This window comes from Sinohyriopsis cumingii, chromosome 12 (assembly GCF_028554795.1).
Source record: "Sinohyriopsis cumingii isolate HCF-2022 chromosome 12, ASM2855479v2, whole genome shotgun sequence".
NCBI lineage: Eukaryota > Metazoa > Mollusca > Bivalvia > Unionida > Unionidae > Sinohyriopsis > Sinohyriopsis cumingii.
In genome coordinates, this window is record NC_142972.1 from 75,371,699 (window position 1) to 75,398,330 (window position 26,632).

Sequence of the window (26,632 nt, forward strand, 5' to 3'; positions counted from 1 at the left end):
ATGATTCAAGACAATTTACCGTAGACAGAAAAGATAATAGTCGCGGTCATACAAGAGAAAATACCATGTTGACCTGTCTTGAGTGTAATCGACGTCGGGGTGCAGGCACCCCTGGCGCTAGTGCTAGTTAAGTGATCGCGGTGGTAATTGTGTATCCGTGGGGATTATTTGTAGTTGCTCACGTACAAATCCACGTTAAGGAGCAGCCGAATCTAATCTGTAGATTGCAGGTCTACCTGGCGATCTTGTCACGGTGGATATTTTGTGTGTGGTAACACTCCAAATAGGATCAGTCGCTCTCGCGCTACTACCTTCAAGTTCACCCGGTTCATATAAATATCTAACTGTAACATCACCCAATATTTTTTGTTTTTCAGTACCTTTTCGTTGTGTTGGTATATTTTTTTTTGTGACTGCGCTAATGGGTTTCATGTTGGTTGTTCGTGTGATCTCGCTATTTAATGCAGCTATCACGCTTGGTAATCTTGCAACCCATTCGCGAGATCTTTTATCTTGAATAAATTGCTTAGCATATTGATATCCAAATAACCGCTCAGCGAGTGTTCGATTAAATCGCTCAACAATTGCCTGATCACGGTGAATTGCAGTATAACCTCGTCGTATTTTGGTATTATGTCGTTTCATCAACAATGATACTGGAGCAAGAAATTCCTTACCAGGATCAACCTGTAGAAGCTGTGGCCATCGTAGACCACTTTGTGGTCCACCACCTCGTTGATAAATTCGTTCAAACGCATCGGCTACTTCAGATGATGTTTTCGTTGATAGCGGCTCTGCCTCTTTATATCTACTTGCAACATCAACTACAGTTAACGCGTACTTGTACGTTTTTCCATGCACAGTATCATGTGGTAAAAACAGAATATCTGCTTGATGAACTTCATTAGGAACACTAACATCGAAATACGCGTACTGAATTCGTTTCGGTGGTGGTAGATAAATTTGCCATATTGCCTGTTTGGATAACCACGCGCTAGCAGTAGAATGTTTAACCGCTGCTGCATCAGCGAGTTTACCAATTGCTGCTTTGCCTCTCCAATATCCTTTTGGTGAATAATAAATTAATTCCATTATTAATTACCAGCCCCAAACGCTAATTTACTTTTCATCGCAGATCTTACTAACCAACTAGCTAATGATTCTCTGATATTTTTATTTTTTATGGAATTTAACGCGTGAATTAATTTCACATCTGCAATATGCCTATCCTGTAGATTTTTACTTTAATAAGCTACATCATGAATATGACAAGCTCGATCAATAGCGTTTACTGGTTCCTCGCCTGGTTTTGGTTGATCCTGATTATCGAGCCTGATATCGAGTCGAGTACCAGGACCACAATAATTATATCCTGGTAGATGTTTTTCTCCTGGGTATTTAGCCCATGGAGTTCCTGGAAACTTTGACATCAAATTAGCAATATCACCACCGCGCTTATTAGGTAAAAATGAAAATTTCTTTCTACCGCACACAGAACATTTTCCACCATACGCTATTTTTTTATTTTTTGTTATAACTGTAGCTAAATCAGTAGTTGGAGTTTTAACTCTACAGCGTAAACAATATAAATTCATGTTATAATATATATGGATATAATTGATTTCTCAGCAACTCGGCAGCGAGAACCTGTTAAGCATCATCCTGCGCTACCTAATTCCATCAGAATGATTATCATAGGACCATCTGGATCGGATAAGACGCAGTTATTACTTAATCTGATAATGAGATGGTTGAAATGGGATAAATTATATTTGGTAGCACCATCCGCTGATGATCAACGATGTTATGAAGTATTAAAAGATTTTAACGAAAACGCGTGAATACTGGACGAAGATAATGATGTTATAGAGTTTATAACAGATATTGATGAAGCACCGTCCGTTGATTTTTTAGACGGATTTGTTAATAATTTAGTTATGTATGATGATGTGATGCTGGATAAACAATCAAATCCAGCCAGGATATTTTCTCGCGGCAGACATAAAAATACAGATGTGATCTATGTTACTCAACGATATACACAAATACCAAAAGTAATCAGGGACAATTGTAATATTTTAGTTGTGTTTAATGGCGTAGACACACACACTGCGAAATATTCATCAAACTTGGTGCAGCGGTGACATGGATATAATTAAATTCAGAAATTTCTTTTCACGAGCGCAAGCTACTCCGCATGGATTTATAACAATAAATTTACATGATCCTAGAACAAGATATCGTGTGGGTCTTGATAAAATATTTGGATAAATTAATAAATTTAATTAAACAGATATCATTCATATAATGAACAACTGTGCGTGGTTAATTCAAGGAACAACAAATAAATGCAACAAAAGGTGTCGTGGAGAATATTATAAAAAACATAATTATGTTTTAAAGAAAAATCCTCATGCTGGTTCACGAAGTTGTGTTGGATGTAACAACGGCGTTAGAGGATTATATCAGATTTGTAAAAATTGCGGTGGAGATCGATACAGAAGTTTGATGAACTATTACAGAAAAAGAAAGAACATAAATCCAAAAATAAAAAAACCACCATCAGAACTTGAATATTACTTGAAGAACAAAACAAAAGATTCCCATGATTCAGATGAAGATTCCCATGATTCAGATGATGATTCCCAAGATTGATAGCAGCAGAGAGGGTTCGTCTACAATTCTGTTTGGGACAAACAATAATTGTAGACGTGGTATTGACCTCTATGAAAGGTCACTATTGTTTTTGGTCTAAACACAAGGGTGACCATTCCCTTAAGTGGTCTGTTCACCCTCTCTGCTGCTTAAAGTGAGATAATACATTTTCCCTGATAAGGCTTCCAAAATGTCCAGGACAATAACAAAAATAAGTTGATGCTGCTAGTATCTTCTATTTTGTTCTATATGTATCACATGCTGACAAACTACGACACAAACCACACAGTATGAGGGACTACTATAATGTCTATTACAACAAACCCTGGGGCAATTGTTCAATTATAGTGCTTTTCCTAGATGCAAGTCTAGAAGATCAGTTTTCACAGCTCTTTGGGCTTTTGTTTCCTAGCTAGAGAGTGTTTAAACAACTGGTAAAACACAGTGACCAAACAAACTAAGTTGGCAAGTTTTCTATTTATTGCACAACAAAGAAATGTGTTAACTAGACCTAGTCACCTTTGCCTTAAGCTTTGTCTGCAGCAGCTTTAATGATTGTATGAAAAAGAAACAATCTGTAAACCAGACCTATAACAAATTAATTTTGAATTTTACTTTGTTAACATGTTTATCTGGCATTTTATTGATAAAAAAAGATAAGTTAATATAATATTCATGTACTCATATCACTGATGTTCAGTTGCTTAGAAAATGTGCCAGTCAAAACATTGTATCTTCAGAACATGCATGTCCAACAAATACAAGGATTTCAGGATCTCAGTGAGTTAAATCACATGCATACAAATACATGTACATGTCAATATCAGCTAAAATAACATTGTGACAATTTACACAGCTAACCATATCATACTCTAGAGTTATCAATACTCAACAAAAAAAAGTGAACATGTTTCAGTAAAATTCTGTGATTAGCTAGAAGACTGCTAATATGTCTGTTTGGTGCTGCTTACATGTAGCTCAGACGAATCCTGCACCTGAAGTCTTTGTATACGAAAACTACCCTGGAATCTAATTATACTGAAGATGTACATGACCTGGCCTAATTGAGATATTGTGTGTGTGTGTGTGTGATTAGGATTTTTAACGTAGCTTTAACAATTTTTCTGTCATATCGCTATGATGTCTGCAGTGTGGCAGTTTATAGTGATGTCCAGCACTGGGGCATCAAGCCGCAGACATGTAGCATGATGTCCCACCCAATCACATTATCCTGACACCAGGCTGACCAGTCCTAACACTAACCTCTTAATGCTGAGCGCCTAGTGAAGCAGCTGTTAGTACCATTTTTGTAAGTCTTTGGTATGACTCGGCTGGGTTTCAAACCCACGACCTCCCACTTCTGAGGCGGATGCTCTAACCACTTAAGGCCTGGCACCAGAGTGGTCCAATTGAGATATTAGTCACAGCAGTGCTATATATTACCACTAAATATGTTCAAAACGTTATATATTGCAAAGACACAAAATCAAAACACCTGACCACTTAATATTTTTCTGGAAACAGTAGAACTTTAAAAAAATTATTTATCACTTGCTCAGCAAGCTTTAATTGAGAAATGCTGCAGCAGAAAAATTACACAGAATTTACTGCTTGAATTCCATTCTGTTTTACAAAATCATTTTCTTAATTTGTAAAGCTACAGCACATCTTCAAATTTTTTTTTGTAATTTTTTAAAATCTGACAAACAATCAATTAATGGAAGGACTAATTTTGTAAATAAATTTTTTGTCAAATCAGCTGGGGTATTTTACTACATTATTCTTGTCTTTGATTATACTAATTATATCTCTGAAACCTGTTTTTGAGTTATTTATATTTGAGAGTCCAAACTTTATTTATAATTCACAAAATCTTGCATGGAAATAGCCAGTATGAATTATTTATTTCTGTTTCTTATAATAAGATCAGTGGTAGGAGATTAATAATAATGATTGGTATTCCGTAAGTGTCATGAGTACCGACTTAAAATGATTACTAGGATTTAAGTAACGATCATACAATGCAATACTTTAAATACATTTTCATTCTGTGACATTTTTTTATAGAAAAATGCATATATAGATTCTCTTGAGTTTGAAATGTGTGAAGGAAATTTGTTAACCGAATTTGGCATAAATATTATACAGTATACATGTATATACCATACACTTTGCTGAAGTTGTGGTCACCTACTGTAACACATCAAATGTTTCAACAAATCTGGTTAAGGAGGTACAAAAATGTTTTCAACTCAACCATTATCATGTGTAAATCATACAGCCTGAGGAATAATTGTCCTTTCTTCAGTTCAGTCACTTGTACAGGTAAACCCTGTCTATGTGGAAATTTGATCCATTTACCTGCAACTTCATATCATCCAGCTACAAGGCATAAGTTATTCATAGCTATCATCGTGATCATCACACAATATGTTTATTCCATAAAGTATTTGATTTACCTTGTAGTGAAGCTAATACAAGTAAAACTGTGGGGGTGGATTTTAAATGTTAGATTATCTACACTAGAAAGAAGTATATTACCTAAATTAATATTCATGTATTACTAAACTATGTACATGTAAATACATGTGCAATCTGATTAAAATCAGTGTCTACTTATCAATAAGTAAAAGTAACAGGCATTGGAAAATCGTCATGTTAAAAGTTTGTTTCAACAACATCTTTTACTGCTAAGTGATCCCGATCTGCTGTAGCATAATGTACCTGCCGGTCAGTGTCTAGGCTGTTTTGTTGTTGTTGTTGTTGTAGGGTTTAACCCCATTTTTCAGCACAAAATACATGCTGGCCAATATAAATGGTGGATTAAGAAACCGGGAAAATCCCGGAAAGAACAACTGACCCACAGGAAGCTGCTGGCAAACTTTCTCACATATCCACATTGGCCGAGCCTGAGAGACTCGAACACACACAGACTGAGGTGAGATGGCAGTGATCTGTAAATGGGAGTGCATGCTGCTTTGTACTACTGATAACTTCTAACAAACTGCACAGACCCAGATCTGCTGACACATTATATGATGGCAGATCTAGATCAGTTCAGCTTGCAGATGGACTTGTCTTATAAGCATGTATATATGGTAACTCTCCTTAATATAAACTGAAATTCATTATCAGAGTTTCTACTAAAAATAAGTGGACTGGAGATTAAAAAGGTCACCAGAACACGACTTCATATCGGTACCTGTCAGAACTTATGTTAATGTTAATGATACAGGAGAACTTGTCTTGAAAGACCACCCCTTCTGTCAGAAAATTATGGTCTCTCATAACAGGTCACAGCACTATATATTAATCAAAAAATCTGTGCATCCTGAAAAAGGTTGCTCAAGACAGGTGGTCTCACATAACAGTGGTCTTTCAAGACAGGTTTTACTGTACTTGACTTTGAATTTAATCTTACTGAATGTAAATATGCTGAATTATATGCACATGCATATACAAAAGCATAAAAGAACCATTAGATAGTGTCAGAAAGTGACTAACATCATTTAGATCTCTCGCGGTTGAAACAGAAATATTTTACTACAAATGCTATGTCGCCACACCATCCAAAGGCTTAGGACTGTAATACTTCAATTACTTGGTGAAATTGGAGTCAAACTGCCAGTCAAACAGGATGAAAAGCAAACAAAAAAGTACAAAGAGATTAATCTTTCTAACTCTTCCATTCGGTACTATTATAATGACATTAAATGAATGTTACAACATTCTAACAACTGAACACTATATATTTAATAGTACTACATGTATATGAACTTGCTTATAAGTCAAGTCTAACCACAAAATGTACAAAACCCAGATTTGCCATTGAATAATGTGCCAGCAGATCTGGTTCTGTAACTTGTTAGGAGTAATCAGTAAACAAACACAGACACTGAAATGCTGGTGAATTATGCTATGCCTGATCATAATCTTTGTTGTTTGCAGTTTGACTCAGCTTATATCTGCAAGTATCTATGATAACAGTATGTATGTCATGGTTGTGTGTGTTATTCATCTTGAGGTTATAAACAATTTCCCATCTATTTTAAAAACTTAACTCACATATTTAAGCTAGTTACTATGCAGCCCATCCAGGCTAGCTAAAGGTGGCTGATCCACTTCGTTCCATACCAATGACTGTGTAACTCGGTGGATTGGATAGCAAAGATGCACATGACCCATACTGGTATAAAAAACCAACATTTAGAGCACATTCTCCATTATAGATTTTATCATCACTGCTGACTATATAGACACACTAGCTGATGGTATTTTGTTAGCAAAGCTATGATATGCAAACAGTTTTTTGAATGAGCAGATACAGTTCATATTCTAGCATTATGGCATGGAGAAGGGTCTTGTTGCTGTTGTTATTGGGTTTAATGCCATTTTTCCGCACAAGATAGGCTATACATGGCGGTGATTATAAATGGTGGAGGAAACACCTGGCCCAAGGCATCTCAATGAGTTTTAAAAAGGAATAAACCAAATAAAACTCTTCTGAATCTGTATTCCATGCTCTAAAAAGGTACATCATTGTCATCTTTAATATGTGAAGCAGTCTAGAGATATCAAGTGATTAAAACTAATTTTCGAATTGAAATCATGAATTTACACCTCAAGGTCAAGTAATCAAACCTTGAAAAAGGGAATCATTGCTACCTCAAATAACCTGGAAAGTGATTATGTCCTACAACTTCGTGACTCTCACAAGATCATCTATTCAAGCTCAGACAACAGACATATAAAGCCGAATGGCTGTGTTAGATTGCCAGGTAGTTTAATTAAGTAAAAAAGAATGGATAAGATGTAATGATGACAGAGATCATGTGATTAAAATAATCTTCTAACTGGCATTCTCCAGCATGCATAATACAAACTTGCGATCATATAATGTTTCTACCTGGCCCAATTATCCGGAAAAATTTGGTTCATCAGATATGATCCAACTGAAAATAACCATACTTTTTTAAATGTAATTTACCTGGTACTGTACTTTCTTTTGTTGCATATATTACAGAAACCACACTTTATATTTCATTGTGAACCTAATCTGAAAGGGTCAGAGACATACTGTCTCAATGGAGATTGTTTCTGGTACTGAATATAAAGTAATGTGATTTAAACATGGACCATATGTGAAACATTGTTTCCATTGATAGGCCCACAAAGTATTTATTTAAAAAAAACATCACATTGAAATTGATTAAATATTTGAATATGATTTTAGGTAAAAAGTTAAAAACCATTTGTAATCACACCAAGCAACTAAGCTGTATGTATTTTTGGTTGTGCAGAGTTCATGAGACTGGCGGCAACTATCATACCCTTTGCCAGTAATCAAACATATTTCTCAAAATATATATCAAACATTAGCTTCACTTTTTAATATAAGGGTATCACTGTCACACTCTTGTGTACAGAGACTGTTATGGCACAACTCCAGAGTGTGGGAGGAACGACTGTGGCAGCAGCAGGCACATACAGCCAGTATACCCCTTCCACCATGGTAGAAATCGTTTGCCTACAGTGAGGACTGCAATCTAACATACCTATATGACACAAGGAACACTGATTTGGCATTACACCCACCCAAGATTCTAATGGCGGTTGTCTGAAATATATGTTCTTGACACCACCTGGATTTGAACATCAGACCTCTTGCACCTGAGACCAGTATGGTCTCCTCTTTAGTAGGCCACTATCCCTGGATTCCACCATTAATACTGGCAGCCATGTATAGGCTATCATGTGCTGAAAAAGGGCGTCAAACCCTACAACAACAAAAATCCCTGGATTCTGACCCATCTGCTGTTTTTGTGGATGTATCTGTTAGTATTTAACATCAGCTCAGTATACAATAGGGCACCAATTAAAGCTTAAGAATTGTGTGTATGTGTGTCATTTGGATTTGTTACATAGTTTTAAAAATTATCCAGTCATACTGCAATGATGTCTGCACTGTATCAGTTTATGGTGATGTCTAGCACTGGGGCATCATGTCACAAACATGTACCATCATGTCCCATTATCCTGACACCAGGTCAAGCAGTCCTAACACGAACCTGTTAATGCGGAGTGCCAAGCAAGGTAGCTGCTAGTACCATTTTAGTAAATCTTTGATATACTTGGCCTAAGGGTTCTGACCAGCATGTCATGGAATTGTATAAATCCTTTTATTTATTAAATACATGTACTCTGGTTTTGTTTTTGTGAAAAACAATACTCGAGGGTGATTCATGTATATTGTACAAAATTTTCGAAATAGTGAGTTTGGTTCATCCTATGCTACATGTGTGAAGTGCTTTCGATGGGAAGAACCAAATACTTCCAGCGCAGATATGTATTGCGGCATCGTCTGTGTACAAATGCTGTGAAGCTGAACCATAGCAGCTGTAGAGCTGAGTAAAGTGTTGTTGGTCCAGTAGCAGGTGATCGGGTATTGCTGAGTGAGATTGTTGGGCACTGATTGCTTGATTGACCAAACTGGAATACTGACTGCTTGATTGACCAGTGTGACTGGTAGCCAAGTGTGCTGTGATGGAATGTGTAACTCCATACATGTAATCTTTTAGCCGTGGGCTAATCTTTGGGGTTTGTAATACCTAGTGTGTTTTGGGGACTGTAAAGATATTTTGTACATCTGTCCCTTTGTTTTCGTCATTTTCCTTTATTGAGTGCATACATTTTCATTATATGAGCAAAATACCAGTTTTTACTATTTGAGTAAAACATTATTCTTTCATTGTGAAATCACTGTGAATCATTCACCCCTTGTGCTTGTACTGTGTAAAGTCATTTATAGTGGGTTCCACTTAAATGCATATCGCTTAACTGCATAGATCACTTAAGTGCATAGCAAAAGTATGGTCCTGTTTTTCCTTCATTAATATGCGTGGTAATCAATATCGGATAAATGCATATCAGTAAAATAAATAAATCGTTTAATTGCATACAATTTGGTGGTCTCAACCATAGACTTTATACGTATTTGACACCGCTTAATTGCATAAACATGGTCCAGGCATCTAAAGTGGAGGTCAAGGCTGTATATGTGTAGACTGCTATCCCAAAGATCGTAGAAAATTGTAGATTGGTGCCCCGGCCAACTAAGGTCGTTATTAATGCCGGTACACTGGCTCTAGAGCTAGAAATTATCGCCAGCTGGAAGCGGCCAGATGACCACCTGATGAGTCATTAGTCACAGTAAATTCAGTGCTTAGCACAAATTCTAGCTGGCTGGCGGCCTAGTCCTAACCCCATATCGGATCAAGTTTCTTGTACAACTCCTGAAGAAAGCAATGTAAATTAAACCCATTGACCAAATCTAAAATGGCTAAGTGCACATGTAAGATCTTATCGTTGGCGGATCGTGTGGAAGTGATAAAGCGGTTAGATAATAAAGAAAGTCAGATGTCGACTGACAGTTGTTTGGTGTTAACCAAAGTGCAATATCTAGAATTCAGAAAAATAAGGAAAAGATGCCTGATGAGTGGCAGAGTAACAGCAATCCTAACAGAAAGCATCAAAGGGCAGGAAAAGCGGAAGATGTCGAGGAAGTCCTGTTTTGATGGTTCACCCAAGTGAGGAGTCAACAGGTGCCTATGAGCGGCCCACTGTTGCTAGAAAAAGCTGATGGACAAGCACAGGTCTTAGGCATTGCAGATTTTAAGGTAAAAAATGGCTGGCTAGAGAGATGGAAAGATCGCAATGCGATAAAGTTCAAGAAGCAGCATGGGGAGAAGCAAGACACTGATTAGACATCGCTACTGAATAATGGATAACTGACGTTCTGCTGAACTTGTTCAAAGATCATGAACTAGCAGACATTTTTAATGCTGACAAGACTGGGCTTTATTTAAGAGCTATCCCAGATGGAACACTTTCATTTAAAAGTGCTGATATATCCGGGGCTAAAGTTGTGAAAGATCGGGTGACTCTGCTGCTTGCAGGTAACATGGATGGAAGGGAAAAACTAGAGCCACTTATAAGTGATCGGCAAAAGTAAAAATCTGTGTTGTTTAACATTAAGACATTACTAGTGCCATACGAAGCAAACAAAATTGCATGAATGACAAGGGACATATGGCAAGAATGGCTTAAGAAAACTGATAAACTGATGCAAATCAGGAAATGCAAAATTCTCATGTTGTGCAACAATTGTGCTGCTAACAGTGATAATCTTTGCTTGACAAATGTCAAACTATTCTTTCTACCCTCTGAACACTACAGCATTGATTCAACCGATGGATCAAAGGCATCATTGCTAACTTCAAGAAGCATTACTGATCACTAGTGTTGCGTCAAGTTAACATCATCGACAATGGAAGTGAAAGGCATGCTGCAGAATTGCTGAAAAAATGAGTTTACTGGATGCCTTGCATCTACAGAAAGAGGCGTGGAATCAAATTTTGGGAACAACCATTGGCAACTGTTATCAAAGTTTTATCAAAAACAGACGTTACAGATGACGACGTTACTGATGATGACAACACTGATGTTTTATCCCACCCACTATATCGTTGGATGATTTCAATCGCTATGTGGTGGTGGATGAACACCTTCATATTGATGAAGAAAAAACAGATGCCGATATCTGTTCAAACGTCCAGCAAGAAAAGGATTCAGATCTAGAGGATGTGGAGGAGTCTACCCCGCTGTCCCGCTACCAAACTTTGCTGTATACTGCCATTAAAAGTCTGGAGACTATTAGAGCATTTCTGGAAGCAAATGGGTGTGAATCGTATGATGGATTTTATAACTTGCAGTCTACTGTCAACCAGATTGGCCGCCCCAATAGTGCTCAAAAATAAATTATGGACTTTTATTACCAAGTAACTTGCAAACTTTTTGCAATAACTTTAATGCCTTTCTTTTTAAATAAACTTAATACTTTACTGGGAACTAATTTCAATATCAATCCGTATACAATTCTGCTACTAAAGAGCGATACACACTGTTAATAATAATTTCGGCAATAACAGTTTTTAATGTTTATCTGAATTTACTTGTATTGTGGAATTAAATATATAAGTTTTTGATACACTGAAAGACATTTATATAACATATGAGCTTTGTTTGTATGATTTTCCATTTTCCTAGTACATGTACATTGTAAATATACATGAATTCCGCTTAACAGTCAATTCCATTTATATGCATAGCTTGGGTTCGGTCCCAAGGCTATGCATATAAGCGGACTTGACTGTGTTTGTATTCTTGTTATTCAGTTTGTGCGGATTATGTTAAATGATCCAATATTTGATATTATACGCACATATTAATCATTAATTTGTTGTTGTTGTAGGGTTTAACGCCATTTTTCAGCACACGATAGGCTATACATGGCGGCCAGTATTAATGGCGGAGGAAGAACCCAGGAAAACCCCGGAAAAAACCACCGACCCTCGAGAAGCCACTGGCACGTTTCCTCACATACCCACATTGGCCGAATCCGAGACTCGAACCTACAAAGACAGAGGTGAGATGGCAGTGATCCGTAACGGAGAGCGCTATAGACCACTCGGCCATTCGGGGCCCACAATCATTAATCTTTTCTCATTCATCATTAAACATTGTATTTGTATCACCCTCAAAAGTGTTCTGTTGTAAATCCGAAATCTCACTCGTGACCTACTGAATCTAAGACAGACACTCTAAACAATTAAGCCACTGCAGTGGTCAGCTAAAGAATTAAACTTCTTCGCAAGAATTTCAGGATTGAAACTTAACATTGCCAACGCAAGGGCAGTTTAAATAGGAAGCAGGAAGTAGAGTGCAGAGAGATTTCATCACAAGTCAAAATTACTGCAGGTGACTGAATTTTCATCATGGGGCATATAGTTAATTTCTATGGATTTGGATAAAATGGTAAAAATGAAATTTGAAAATAAAACAAAAATGATTAAAGCCTGTTTGAAATAATTTGGAACTGTGATCCTTAACACCAATTGGTAAAATAACAGTTTTCAAAACCATAGTTATTCCAAAGCTTAATCATTTGCTTATCTCATTACCAAATCCTCTGCAAAATTTTATCTGGGAATTAAATGAATTATTTTTCACCTTTCCATGAAGTCAGAAGTAGACAAATTTAAAAGAGAGGCTATGATTCAAACATTTTGAAAAGGTGGCTAATGGTGATGATAGATATTGATAAATTACTTTAGCTTTGAAAATAACATGGATTCATAGTTTTCTACCTCAGAAAATTGGTCAATTATTTGAATATGAAATATATGAGATTAAATACCTGTTTATACCAGATGATGGAAATGTGACATTATCCAAAAAGACAACAAAAAAATTCTTGGTGTGATCTTTTAGTGGCTTGGAAATTGTTAATAGAGAGAAATATAACCTAGACAAGTTTATGGATGATCTCTCTTATAAGGGCGAACAAGGTACCCGGTTTCTATCTGAAATGGTTTGAACATAAATCTATACTGGTGACATGCATACAGATCAGAGAACTATTAATGATTTTAAAACTAAATATGGTCTAAACATGAATTTGCTTGCCTTTCAAGGTTCAATGTGTATTAGTCCTTATGTAAAAAGTAACATTTAGATATGCTGACACTGGTCAGAACATTTATCTGTTTCCATATAAAAATTAAATTTTATAACAATAAAGGATGTAAAGACTATTTCAAATCACTTTTAAAACAGGATGATAAACTAAATAGTGTAAATAAATGGAATGAAATTTTAAATTTGATTATGGAAATATGGCCAGAATCATAACTCTATATTTCAAGGCAAGTTCATCACCCTTTCTCATCAATGCAAGATTTAAGTTGGATTAAGGATCTCTAATCAAAGGATCTTTAATCTAAAGCCTATGATGGATTAAGGATCTATAAAACCTATTACAACCCAAGTAAACTGGAATATATTTCATCATCATTTTGCTGACAAATTTATTACCCTTTCTGATCATTGCAAAATTAGATAGATGTAAGATGGATTAAGGATTTTTAACCTAAAGATTAATGATATCTAATTCAAAACCAGTCATAAAAGATGACACAAAACCGATTTCAATCCTGGTTAAATGGAACTAATCTATTCCATTATCATTTACTAAAACATGTAGTGCAATGTCAGCTGATAGTAAGAAAACAAATAATACCTTCAAGAAAAATGAAAGAAATTATGCCAATGAATTGACACACGAGTTGACAAATATTTCACACGAGTTAAGATCATGTGTCACAAAACCTAACATGAATGCAAATATAATACTCAGCAGGAAGTAGCTAAATATTTACTGTTCCTGAAGTGGTATACAATACAAGAAATGAAGCAGCTAAAGGCTTGATCTTTTTGTTTGTAAATCTCTCTGTATATAATAATGATAAACTTTCCTAGTTCTATGCAAAAAAAAGAAATACAAACATATAATCAAATAGATGCATAGAGCATTTCAATCAATTTAGATACTCAACACATCTGAAAACAATAATGATAAACCGTTTCGGGAAAACCTTGGACGACATAGAGAATCTTTGGAAGGATCAGATTACAATTGGACTAAAACTATATTTCCTGAGGAGTTGCTACACTACTGTATAAATCAGTGAAAACACTACGTGACCTACTGTATATTATCTTGTAGACTGATAAGGTACAATATTCCATCGTTCTGAAAATGAGTTATTTTCCTTACATTTTTCCACCAAAAACACAACAAAGCTCCAAGCTTTGATTCTATCAGCAACAAAATGATTTTGAAATTGTACTAAATTATTAAATTCAATCCTCAATTTCACAGTGTAATACATTCTTGTCATGTGTATTGATTTCCATCCTGTGCAACTACAGTGTCTCGACATAAACGGTATAAAGAAACTATCATGGCATACCAGCTGAGAAAATATGTATCTTTTTGAGAGAATGCAATCTATATAAGCAGTTCACATTTGATAGAATCTTAAAAGTTTTCACTTGTTATATTTGATCATCTTGAAATAAATGTTTAAATTTATTTGGAGGGATTTATTTTTGCAAGAATGTACATTTTGCAAGATTTACCTTTAGTTGCAACTATAAGGCAAAAATTCTCAAATTCTGAGATATACTTGATAAACATAATCTACAAAACAGAAAAGAACAAAACACTGACAGCCTGCCTCGACTGTAAGAAATCCAAACTTCCAAAATCATACAAGATCAATATTAACAAATAATGGGATGATGGATATTACAGCCTATGGTGCAATTAAACAGTGTCCCTTATCAGAAATTAAAGCCAACTTATTTCAAAGGAGCCACACAAAGAGACCACTCTGGTAGCCTAGTGGTTCACCTCAGATGTGGGAGGTTGCAGGTTTCAAACCCCTGCCAAGTCATAAGAAAGACTTATAAAAATGGTACTGTCAGTTGCCTCGCTATAGGCACTCAGCATCAAAAAGTTAAGTGTTAGGACCGACCGTCCTGGTGTCAGGATAATGTGACTGGGTGGGACATCATGCTACATGTCCGCTGGCATGATGCCCCAGTGCTGGACATCACTATAAACTGTCACACTGCTGATGATGTAGTGATACGGCCAAAAAATTCTTAAAGCTACATTAAAAATCCAAATCACACACATATACACACACAATGGAACCATAAAACAAAATAATGATACTACGTGTTTGGAAATATATTAATGAATTACATCCCAAAGAAATTCCTGAATTCTCAACTCATGTGAAAAATGGGAAAAAACCATAACTTACAGCAAAGAATTATGTAGCTGAACATCTAAACAACTATTTCCCCAATTGTGCTAATATTAAAAAAAAAAAAAAAAAATGAAAAAACTGTCACCCAACAACAGGCAATACAAACCGCATTTCCTAAAAAAATCCAATGCTTCTTCAGGTGATACAGCATCATACAGATTCTTCATCAAGTTCACTCCAAAATACTTGTTTCACATCATGAAAGGTGAAACACTTGAAATGAATGTATTCCACTGACAGGAGCTTCCACCTGTTGTGGAGGCTGTTATATGTGAGCACTGTGGACCAGTGATTTATCTGGGAAGTTAAATGCCAGAATCCATCCTCATATGAAAGATTTCATCACTAATGCTAGCCATTTTATAAAACAACTGATTTGTTATATTCCTGGTAAATTGTACCAGAAACTGTAAAGCTGAGGCTATGACTAATGACCAAGGGAAAGTACTGCTTGAATTTTATATTTCTACTAGAATGAGATTATTAAATGATAGAAATTTAGGAGGCTCTTGCTGTGAATTTACCTGTCAGTGATATATTAGCTGCTCAACTGCTGAATGGTGTGGTACCTCAAGTGATTAGCTGCAATCTATTCTAATTTCAAGACAAATTCATCACTCATTCTGATCAATGCAATGCAAGATTTGAATCGGATTAAGGATCTAATCTAAAGATTAAGGATCTTAAATCTTAAGCAGTGGTTCCCAACCCCCAGGTCATGACCCATATCAAGGTGGGTCACCAGGAGTTTATCTTAGTGCATCATGGTTTGAACACATTTAATACAAATTTCTCTTTGACTGGGTAACCTCAGGTAACCAATCATAAGGATCCACAGTTACCCTGTACAATCACGCAGAAGTTTTCTAAAAAAACTACAGCTTTAACACTGACTGCCTCAATGGTTTAATAAGAAACCCCAAACTGCTAAAAAGCTTCAAGATCAATATCACAATGGGTAATACAACACTGTCCCTATCAGATATCACAACAAACCTATTTCGCAGAAGCAATAAACCAAGACAAAGACACTAAAAGTCTGGAAATATGGTACCCCAAAAACCATGGTAACTAATCATTAAGATCAGCTGGCATCAGTCTTGATCAGGTACCCGGGTAAATGATCATTAGGACCAGTGGGTACCTAGCAGACGTGACAGCTTTACCATAGACCATGATATGATACATCACAACCTATTAGAGTCATTAAAAATCAATATGATAGAATGGACAGTAAAGATTTGCTTCGATATTTAAAACTGTTCTTTGTATTAAAAAGCATAGTAGTATTCACTAATTTAAGAAGAAACTTGGGATCATTTCTCGTAAAATTTGTATATTCTTCAGACACTTTTAAATATTTTATTCATTTTTGGAGATTTCAGAAGATTAGCGATGGCATTTATGTTTTTCCAATAATCTATTTCCAATACACATTGCTCTTAGATTAAATCAGCATAATAATTATTTTATTAACATCTTTTCCACCATGTTTCAATTAACAAAAGTGCTAAGGTAAGATTAAATTTTCTTTGTCATCAATATCTTTTCCACCATGTTTCAATTAACAAAAGTGCTAAGGTAGGTTTAAATTTTCTTTGTCATCAAAAAGACACTGGAATATAGATTTAGCTTCGAGAGCAACAACACTTCAGCAAATAAACTTTGTGCATACTCCCCTTTCAAATCTAAATCTGAAAATTATCTTCCTGCCTCTGTAGACAGAAATATGGTCTCATTTTTAAAACTAACAATAAATTCACATTGTCATGGAACTGAAAAAAGCTGATATAAATAACTGACAACGCCCTCATGAATTTTGCCCAATCTGCCCAGGTGTTCTGAAGTTGAATACCATCCAATTTTATGTAGCAATTTACATCACATATAAAGGTCGGATTTGTTACACAGCCTTGATCCTACTATGTCAAATATGTGTCTCTTAAAATCACAATGACCATATATTTATACATGTTATGCAACTATTTAATTCTACCATACCCCCTCGCTAAATGTGTACATAGTTCTTTTGAAATGGGGAAAGAAAGAAAAAACCTGACCTAGCCACTTCCAAGTAATGATGAGATTGTCTGCCATTATGCAACAAGTTAATCACTGGTAAATTCAACCTGTAACTAATTTTATTTTCAGTTTTGTCTTTGACATATACATGTGGGAGATCTGCTTTAATATTTACCAATATTTTAATGAAAGCCATTTGTAATTTCATGTAATGGTTTTAACTGTGGTTTCAACTGTACAGGACTGATAAAGCATTTTGCACAATATATGTCTTACAAATCCCTTGCCTAATATAATCATGTACATTTAATTGCCTTGCCTAATATAATCATGTACACTTAATTGCCTTGCCTAATATAATCATGTACATTTAATTGCCTTGCCTAATATAATCATGTATATTTAATTGCCTTGCCTAATATAATCATGTACATTTAATTGCCTTGCCTAATATAATCATGCATATTTAATTGCCTTGCCTAATATAATCATGTATATTTAATTGCCTTACCTAATATAATCATGTACATTTAATTGCCTTGCCTAATATAATCATGTACACTTAATTGCCTTGCCTAATATAATCATGTACATTTAATTGCCTTGCCTAATATAATCATGCATATTTAATTGCCTTGCCTAATATAATCATGTACATTTAATTGCCTTGCCTAATATAATCATGCATATTTAATTACCTTGCCTAATATAATCATGTATATTTAATTGCCTTGCCTAATATAATCATGTACACTTAATTGCCTTGCCTAATATAATCATGTACATTTAATTGCTTTGCCTAATATAATCATGCACATTTAATTGCCTTGCCTAATATAATCATGCACATTTAATTGCCTTGCCTAATATAATCATGTACATTTAATTGCCTTGCCTAATATAATCATGTATATTTAATTGCCTTGCCTAATATAATCATGTGTATTTAATTACCGGCCTAATACAAGTCATATATATTTAACTGCCTGCCTAATATAATCATGTATATTTAATTGTAAATCTTTGTTGATATGGATGACAACTATCTAAGTCGGAAAAAATGTCTTTGTCATAAATTTGTATACTATGTTCTTGTAATAAAATTTGATTAACATCTATAAATGTAATGGTGTTCAGTGTAGTGGTATTTGGAATTGGTATTTATAGGTGTAAGTTGACTTGGATCAATTATCGAGCTGGTTCAGACCGAAAGCCTGGCTGATTTGGACCATATTACGGGCTCTTTCGAACCATGTCAAATATTATGAGGTTTCATCTTAGATTTAAATATGACATTTACAAATGTTTATCATTTTTGCCAGGAATGTTGAGCAGTTCAGGAGTGCATTCAAGGAAACAAAATTCTGATATTACACAAGATAATAGTGCTGTTCTGTGTACACATCAAATGTAAGACTGTTTATCTTGCATTGCCAATATGATAAAGAAATATTTTCAAACATTCACCAATGTGCAAAATTGAAAACATTCACTTTATTTCATTGAAAAATAATACAAAAACCAACACTGAAAAAGTTTCTGAAAATGGGGACCATGCAATAAAAAATATTGACGTTATCTATCTTTTATATATATATATATATATATATATATATATATATATATATATATATATATATATATATATATATATGCCTGAGAATGTTAATGTTTTTGTCCGATTTCTAGAGAATTTACCCTTTCTCTGTATATTATACCACTCACTGACAGTAGTGACTACAACTGTAAATAATACAAAATTTATATACTAAAAATGAAGCAATGTTACTGTCAAATCTGTGATTTAATTCAATACAATAAATGTCCATATTGATATTCTGCTAATTTTGCAGACCTCATATTAATTATAATAAAGAAAATTAAATGGTGGTGTTATGTCTCTAGAAAGCTGAAATATATTCTACTAATCACTGTTAAAGCAACGTATATTATTTGTCTGGTTTGAATTCATAATGTATCATTTAATTTTATGCAAATTACACATAGTGACAAAAACATCAAGGAAAAAACTCCATCCAGTAATTGTTTGTTTATTTATCTATACTCATCTGAATATGTTAAGGCTGTGAGATTTATGCAGAATTTATCTTTACAACATACTAACAGTATTAAATGAAACAATTATGATAAAGAAAATGATAATGTAATGAAATTGGTGGTGCTGCCTCTGCTGAAAGATTAAATATATTTTATTTTATGCTAAGCAGTGAATTACTTGATTTTCTAATTAAAATATTATTGATATTTCACTGCAGTGAAAAAATAACAATATTTTTTCACTACCGGAACTACTTTTTGGGGTCAGAACATACTTACCTCCCTTTGAATTTGCACCTTAGCAAATTAATAGTTAATAATTAGCAGATTAATAATCCCTGTCTGTTATCCTTGAAACTTGTAGTTTGTTATTCTGGAAATATCAGTTAATTTTCATCAATCTGATGTGGAACTAATTTTGTGCGCATGTACACATAGCACAGAAGAACATGTACGGTAAACAGCTGACATTACCGTAAGAAATCTTCTCATTCACAGTGTCACAAACTTTAGGTAGCCAACGTATGTGAGCATAAAATAAAAAGAATATTTGCTTGAAACGAGTGAATAACGGATACATTTCATCTCGTGGGTGAAAAATTCTAGCATTTTCACTCGTGGCTATGCCACTCGTGAAAATACTGAGTTTTTCACCCACTCGATGAAATATATCCATTATTCACTCGTTTCAAGCAAATATCCTCTATTTACTAATCTCTGTTTTAAGAATCATGTTATTTTGTTTTTGCCTGAATTCATGAATCATTTAATTCAAATTACTAAAACTTAGTTCTATGCAAATTGCTAACACTGAATTGACTGCATCTGCTATAATTGAACATTATATTATCACCATCTGCGTAACACTTTGTTGGATTACTATGCCCTTAATTTAATTGCCAACATCATCTATCAATCTGCACAATCTGTTTAATCAATTAAAGCACTTTTGTTTTCAGTTTTCAATTTAATGAATTTAATACCATTATAGAACACAAAATATAAAGCAGATCTGAAATGACTGTGATTTTTGCCTAGATGGAAGTGATATTAAGCATTTGTTAATGTAATAAAATCTGTTTTAGAAATCAAACTTTCACAAGGTTTTAATACATGCTTTAAATTTATTCAAATTATTACATTGTGTTACTGATCAATAACGCTTTACACACTATTTATTTGGTAAATATAATGTGAAGAAAACTGGTTTGTATGAGAAATCAATTAAAAGTCATGGCTAAATTAATAAAGTAAATACTTTTTTAAGGTATTGAAAGTTGGTCATACTGGCCTGATCTATGAAGAGTCTTAAAATGTTTTATAAAGATCTTGGTTCAATGGTAACTTTTTTTTCCTTATTGTAAACAATTAAAAGTTTCCAGGTTTATTTTGTTGAAAAATAATCTATATCTTTTGTCCTGATTTTGACAGGAAGTTTATTAAGAACTAAGTTTAATAGTTAAAATCAACTTTGTATTCTCTTACTATGTTTGCAACAACAGTAATACCTACTAAAACGGAACAGGTATGTGTGTTCCATTGTTCCATGAAAATCCAAATTCGTACCCTATCGAGACAAATCTGTATGGCATGTACTATAATATGTTCGAATACATGCAAATGTAATTTTAATTTAAAGCTGAAAAGCAGGAATTTTAGCTCCAATTTTAGTAGCATACCCCACAGGGGTTCGTTACTAAGAAAATTTAGAGTATCCGTCCAGCAATCATGGGATGGAGGTTCTAACCTGTAACAATATATGTACGGATACTCCATGGACGGATACTCCATCAAAATTTCTTTGAACGAACCCCTGTGGCATACCCACCACTCGACTTTTGGGTGGGCCTTTCGGAAGCCGCTAGGGTCTACTCAATAGTCATTGTCAGTTACGATATCCCCGTTAACGGGGGAGGTTTATTCCTACAATGTAAGACATAGCACATTTTGGTTTTGTTTAAGTGCTGACGCCCAAAACGTAAATATCAACGTCAAGGTCTTACCTGTAGGACTAGGATGAGGTTGGGTAATTATGGAAGAATTGATCATAGAGTAATTTCGTTATTTTCCCGAGACTGGAGTGGTTGCTGCCCAACAACATAAAACGTCGACCCCGAAGCTGAAGTGTATGCATTAAATCACATGCGACCGACGCGAGCTTGATGTTGAAAATATATATATATATAAAAATAACCTGAACGACAACTTAAAAAGCTCGCGTCATTCAACCGTGCATCATACATATCCGTGTCAACCTCTTATATCTCCAATAGCACCTGTGTTTATGACTAGTTTGGCTGGTGAATATTCCGGATTTACTTACCTCACTTATTGTAAACGTGTAAACTCTTCCTTAGAGATATTTGAGAATAGACAATGTCAATTTTTACACACCGCAATCACTGCATTTGGAGTACCCCTGATATCTACCCAGTAATTTACTCAGGGTGTAAACTATTAACGATCGATAAGCACAAGATGCCAGACTGAATGAAAGGCAAGAGTTGCTTCCCTTGATCTATTTGTTTTGGCATATAGCCATTCAGATATGGGTATCACGTTGAAACATTCATTTCGATTCAATGTTCCCAAATAGAATCAAAAAATAAAACTGAACTGGAAATGAGAACCAATCACCTTTCAAAAAAATTATATGAAATATTTTAAGCTACCATGTTTGATATTGCAAGTCTTTGCTACTAAAATGTGCCCCGAAATCTTGATTTTGTTGGAACCTAGTACCATGCACGCATGCTATAATATTACCACATACTCTTTTGGGTTAAATCAGTATATAAAAAACGTATCTTACGTAGTTAGCATTCGATAGTTTCGCATTTTGCATAGGTTGTGATTTTTAAAGAAACAATAATTTCCTAAGTATTCCTCACTGGTTATACTGGCTGTTAAAAATGACCTTGTATATATTAGGCAATGTTGAAAGAAATTATAAGTCTCCTTTTTTTGGTATATGTTTGAAAGGTGTAATTTGAAGTTAGAGGATTCATCCTGTAAGGTTGCTGTTTTATAGGTTAAGTGTTTGCAATTTCAACATCACGGCAGATATGTTGCTTGAATTGGAACAACTGGACACAAATGTTCATATTCACAGATTAGCTTCATTTAACTCATTCTTTTCCTGTTGCGATAGATGTGAACACGTATTGTCCATATTCTTTAGTATTTCAGAAGTTTAAAGACTGGTTGAACCAATGTCTCCACAATCTGTATGCTATGTATATTTGAGTTAATTATATCTGATTATTTTTTTTATTTTTCATTACATGCTATTGTAATGTAAATTTATTCACTAGAGATGATACTTTTTTCAGAAATTAGTTCGACCTTGACTGTTCGTTTTAGCAAACACCAGGTGCGGACCTAGATCTTGACCTTGATTTAAAATTAGTAAGAACCACGTAGATAAGTTCTATTTTTATTTTAAAATGATTGGCTGTTGTCGAGGTCATGATGGGACTACTGATTTAATATGTAAACAATTTTTAATATATAATTCATTTCTTAGAGTAAAATGATTGGTTTTCGTCAGGCCACACTGGGTATACGTGATCTTTAACAAGTAAGTAATTTCGATGAGGTTCTGGAACATGTTCACGTGACCCCCTTTTGCGTTTTAGAATACGATATAACCTTTGTTTTGGAGAGATATTCTCAGTAGCTGGGGTCTTACACTGGAAATTGTATGTTGTGCTCTTTGGAGTTATTTCAAATTACTTGGATTCAAAAGGATTAATTCTTTTCTTTCCTGGAAAATACGTGTGCTCATGTGAAATTCCTGAACAAAGACAGCCTTTATAAAAAATTTATTCTGATTTTCAAAACCGGAGAGATATTTCTTGTTTCTACAAGGAACTGTAGACTTTAACACTACAGATTACAACATACGTCATCGTCTTCCATCTTGGATTCTCCGTCGGGACTCAAACTTGAAATCATTAGAACATTGTGTCATTAGGACTTCAAATTTTTTTATCCGTGGATTATTTTAGGATTATTTTTGCATTTGATTCTTAAAACCGTAAGTTCATATGTTTTTTTTTATTTATACTAAATTTTCCAGGGAAATAAATTATTATAAATTTTCAAAGGTTGCTGTTTTCACTCTTTCTTTGTGTTACTGTTTTTTCGAGCCTAAACACGTAACGTAAGAAATGGGAGCTCGTCCTAAGGATAATTTTGAATTTTGGTTAGAATATTTCAGAATTTTTTTTTAAATTTGAATTTTTCTAGTTTTTGAAATTTTATGTGAAATCGGCAAGCTTTTTAAATATGTCATCAAAAGTGGAAATCTTTCTTTCAAATTCTACCCAGGAACAATTAGATCTTTTCAAAAAACGATGAATTGATTGAACGTGCCAGAAAATACGATTTTTCTGAGGTAAATGCATCCTTAACGAAGCAGGAAATAAGAAATATTTTGGTTCAGCATTTGGTAGAAAAGAATCTTTTGGAAAAAAGTGCTTTGGTTTCAGCCAGTACGTCTGTATCAGTCTCTGACACAAAAGTAAAGGGATTAGAATTAAAATACAAAATGGAAATGGAGTTGAGGAAGCTAGAACGTCAGAAAGAAGAAAGAGAAAAACAAAGAGGGAATATCAGTGTAGAATGAAAGAAATGGAACTGGCAAGTGAAAAGCACATTCATACTTCAAATCCAAATTTAAGTTTTGATCCTGCAAAGACTATTAGATTAGCGCCCCCTTTTAGAGAAAAAGAAGTAGACAAATATTTTCCTTATTTTAAAACAGTTACTAAAAATTTGAACTGGCCAAGGGAGCATTGGACTCAATTATTACAAAGCACTCATTGGTAAAGCTAATGATATTTACCAGAACTATGACAAAGAAAGCTCTTGAGAATGATGTTGAAAAGGAAAGTATTCCTTTAGCTCACACATGCATTGGTAAGGCTTTTGATTAGGTCATTTTCACTCCTTGTTTGGATCAGTCAGAAGGTATTTATCACAGTTGTCCTCTTTAACGACTCATTTTCTTTATTCTAATCAGGGTGATAAACGACAATTACTGGTTGTCGAACGTGAAAAAGATTCTGAGATCTTCTGTTTGTTTCAGAAGTCCATTAGCTACGGAAGTTCCTGTCTGTTATTTCATCAAACAATGGAATTCTTATGAGAAAATGGAGACCTCCCGATTTACCCGCTGATGACGAATGGCCAGTGAACTATCAAATTGTAGTTCCGAAACCTTACAGAGAAGAAATACTTAGTCTGGCCCATGAAAAAGCATTGGCTGGTCATTTAGAGATCAATAAAACTTATCACAAGATCTTAACTCACTTTTATTGGCCAAAAATCAAGAGTAGTGTAGGTAAATACTGTAGATCTTGTCATACCTGTCACTCAGTTTGGCCATTCTAACTCTATCCAATCGGGTCAAGGGTTACATTTTAGGTCTGGAACTTTCCAGCCTATATTGCTTGAACTTGGCATTCAGTAGTTCAAGTCGGAAGAGAAGTTATGGTTTGACAGAACTATAGTTGAGTGAACTTTTGAGTTTGATAGCAATGGGTTTTTGTCTCTCTTGCTCATTCTTTAAATTTGTATTCAGGTTAGATATTATGGCCCTTACAAGGTTAAGAAGAAAATGAATGAGTTCAATTATAATATTAGTGCCCCTGGGATCTAAATAAATTATAGGAGTACAATTATGTTGAAAAATATAGCCAGGTTAAACATGCAATTAATTGAGTTGTACTCAGTGAAGATTTAAGTGAAGGAATATCATCAGATTCTACTGATATTAGAGTGACAAATCTTCAGAATTCAAAAATTATGAATGATCTGGACCATAAACTTTCACATTTGCAAAAGCAAGAAAGATATGTACTTAAACAGTTATTATCCGATTATGAGCACCTATTTCCAGATGTTCCTACAGGACAAACAAAATTTCCATGACGTTGAAATTGTAAATTCCAAACTTGTCAAACAACACCCGTACAGGATGAACCCTCTCAAACAGGAATACTTGAAAAAGGAAATTCAACATTTGCTAGAGAATGATTGTATAGAGCCCAGTAAAAGTGACTGGAGTTCACCGTGAATACTGTTTCCAAAACCAGATAACTTTCCGTATGTGCACTGATTATAGAAAGGTGAATAGTATTACAAAAACAGATTCATTCTCATTACCAAGAAACGATGACTGTATTGATAAGATAGGAAGTGCCAAGTATGTCACCAAATTTGACCTTCTGAAAGGATTTTGGCAGATTCCACTAACGGAAAGAGCAAAGGAAATTTCGGCATTCGTGACTCCAGACGGACTTTACCAATATATAGTAATGCCGTTTGGGATGAAAGGGTCGCCAAGTACATTTCAACGCATCATGAATATGATTATCTCTGGTCTAGATAATTGTGATGCTTACATCGATGATGTCATCATCCATAAGGACACCTGGAACGAACATTTAGCAACAATTCGGAAATTCTTCGACAAACTCACAGATGCATGTTTGACAATTCATTTATCTAAACGTGAGTTCTGCCGTGCTAGTGTATGTTTCCTAGGACACATCATGGGACATGGACTAGTTGAACCAATATATGATAAGGTCAAGGCTATCTCTGAATTTCCCGTGCCTTTTAATAAAAAAAAAAACAATTGATGCGACTTTTAGGTAAGGCCGGATACTATCGAAAATTTTGTTCCAATTTTTCTAAAATTGCTGAACCCTTGACAACTTTATCGAGTAAGAAAAACAGGTTCCTTTGGACTGAAAAATGACAAGTTGAAAGCCATACTTAAAAGCGCGCCGGTTCTTACAGCTCCAAATTTCAGCCACTCTTTTAAATTTTCTGTTGATGCAAGTGATATTGGGGTTGGAGCAATTTTAATTCAAGAAGACAAAAATTGTATTGATCATCCAGTGGGCTATTTTTCTAAGAAATTAAATAAGCACCACAGAAATTATTCAACAATTGAAAAGGAATGTTTGGCTTTGATATTGGCACTACAATATTTTGAGTTTACCTTAGCTCAGCTCCTTCTTAGATTATTGTGTTTAGTGAACACAACCCCCTTACTTTCGTTGGCAAGATACAAATTAAAAATCAAAGACTACTAAGGCAGAGTTTGTTGTTACAGGAATATAATCCTGACATCAGACATATCAAGG

At 34.6% G+C, this 26,632-nt stretch overlaps 1 protein-coding gene across 5 annotated transcripts in view; it reads right to left on the minus strand.

The window, feature by feature from the left end:
• The window catches only part of LOC149786773 (PC3-like endoprotease variant B), a 109,714-nt gene extending 87,830 nt beyond the window's left edge, over nt 1-21,884 (minus strand). For 2 of the 5 annotated variants that reach the window (XM_089977285.1, XM_089977283.1), the window contains exon 1: nt 21,796-21,875. Coding sequence is in view for 1 of the 5 variants with exons in the window: in XM_089977282.1 (XP_089833408.1) it covers nt 21,476-21,521 (46 nt within the window). In the remaining 4 variants the exon portion in view is untranslated. Of the gene's footprint in view, nt 1-21,475; nt 21,603-21,795 lie in introns of those variants that run through there. The other 3 variants (XM_089977286.1, XM_089977282.1, XM_089977284.1) reach the window with 3 other exon arrangements.
• Nucleotides 21,885-26,632: the final 4,748 nt, after the last annotated feature.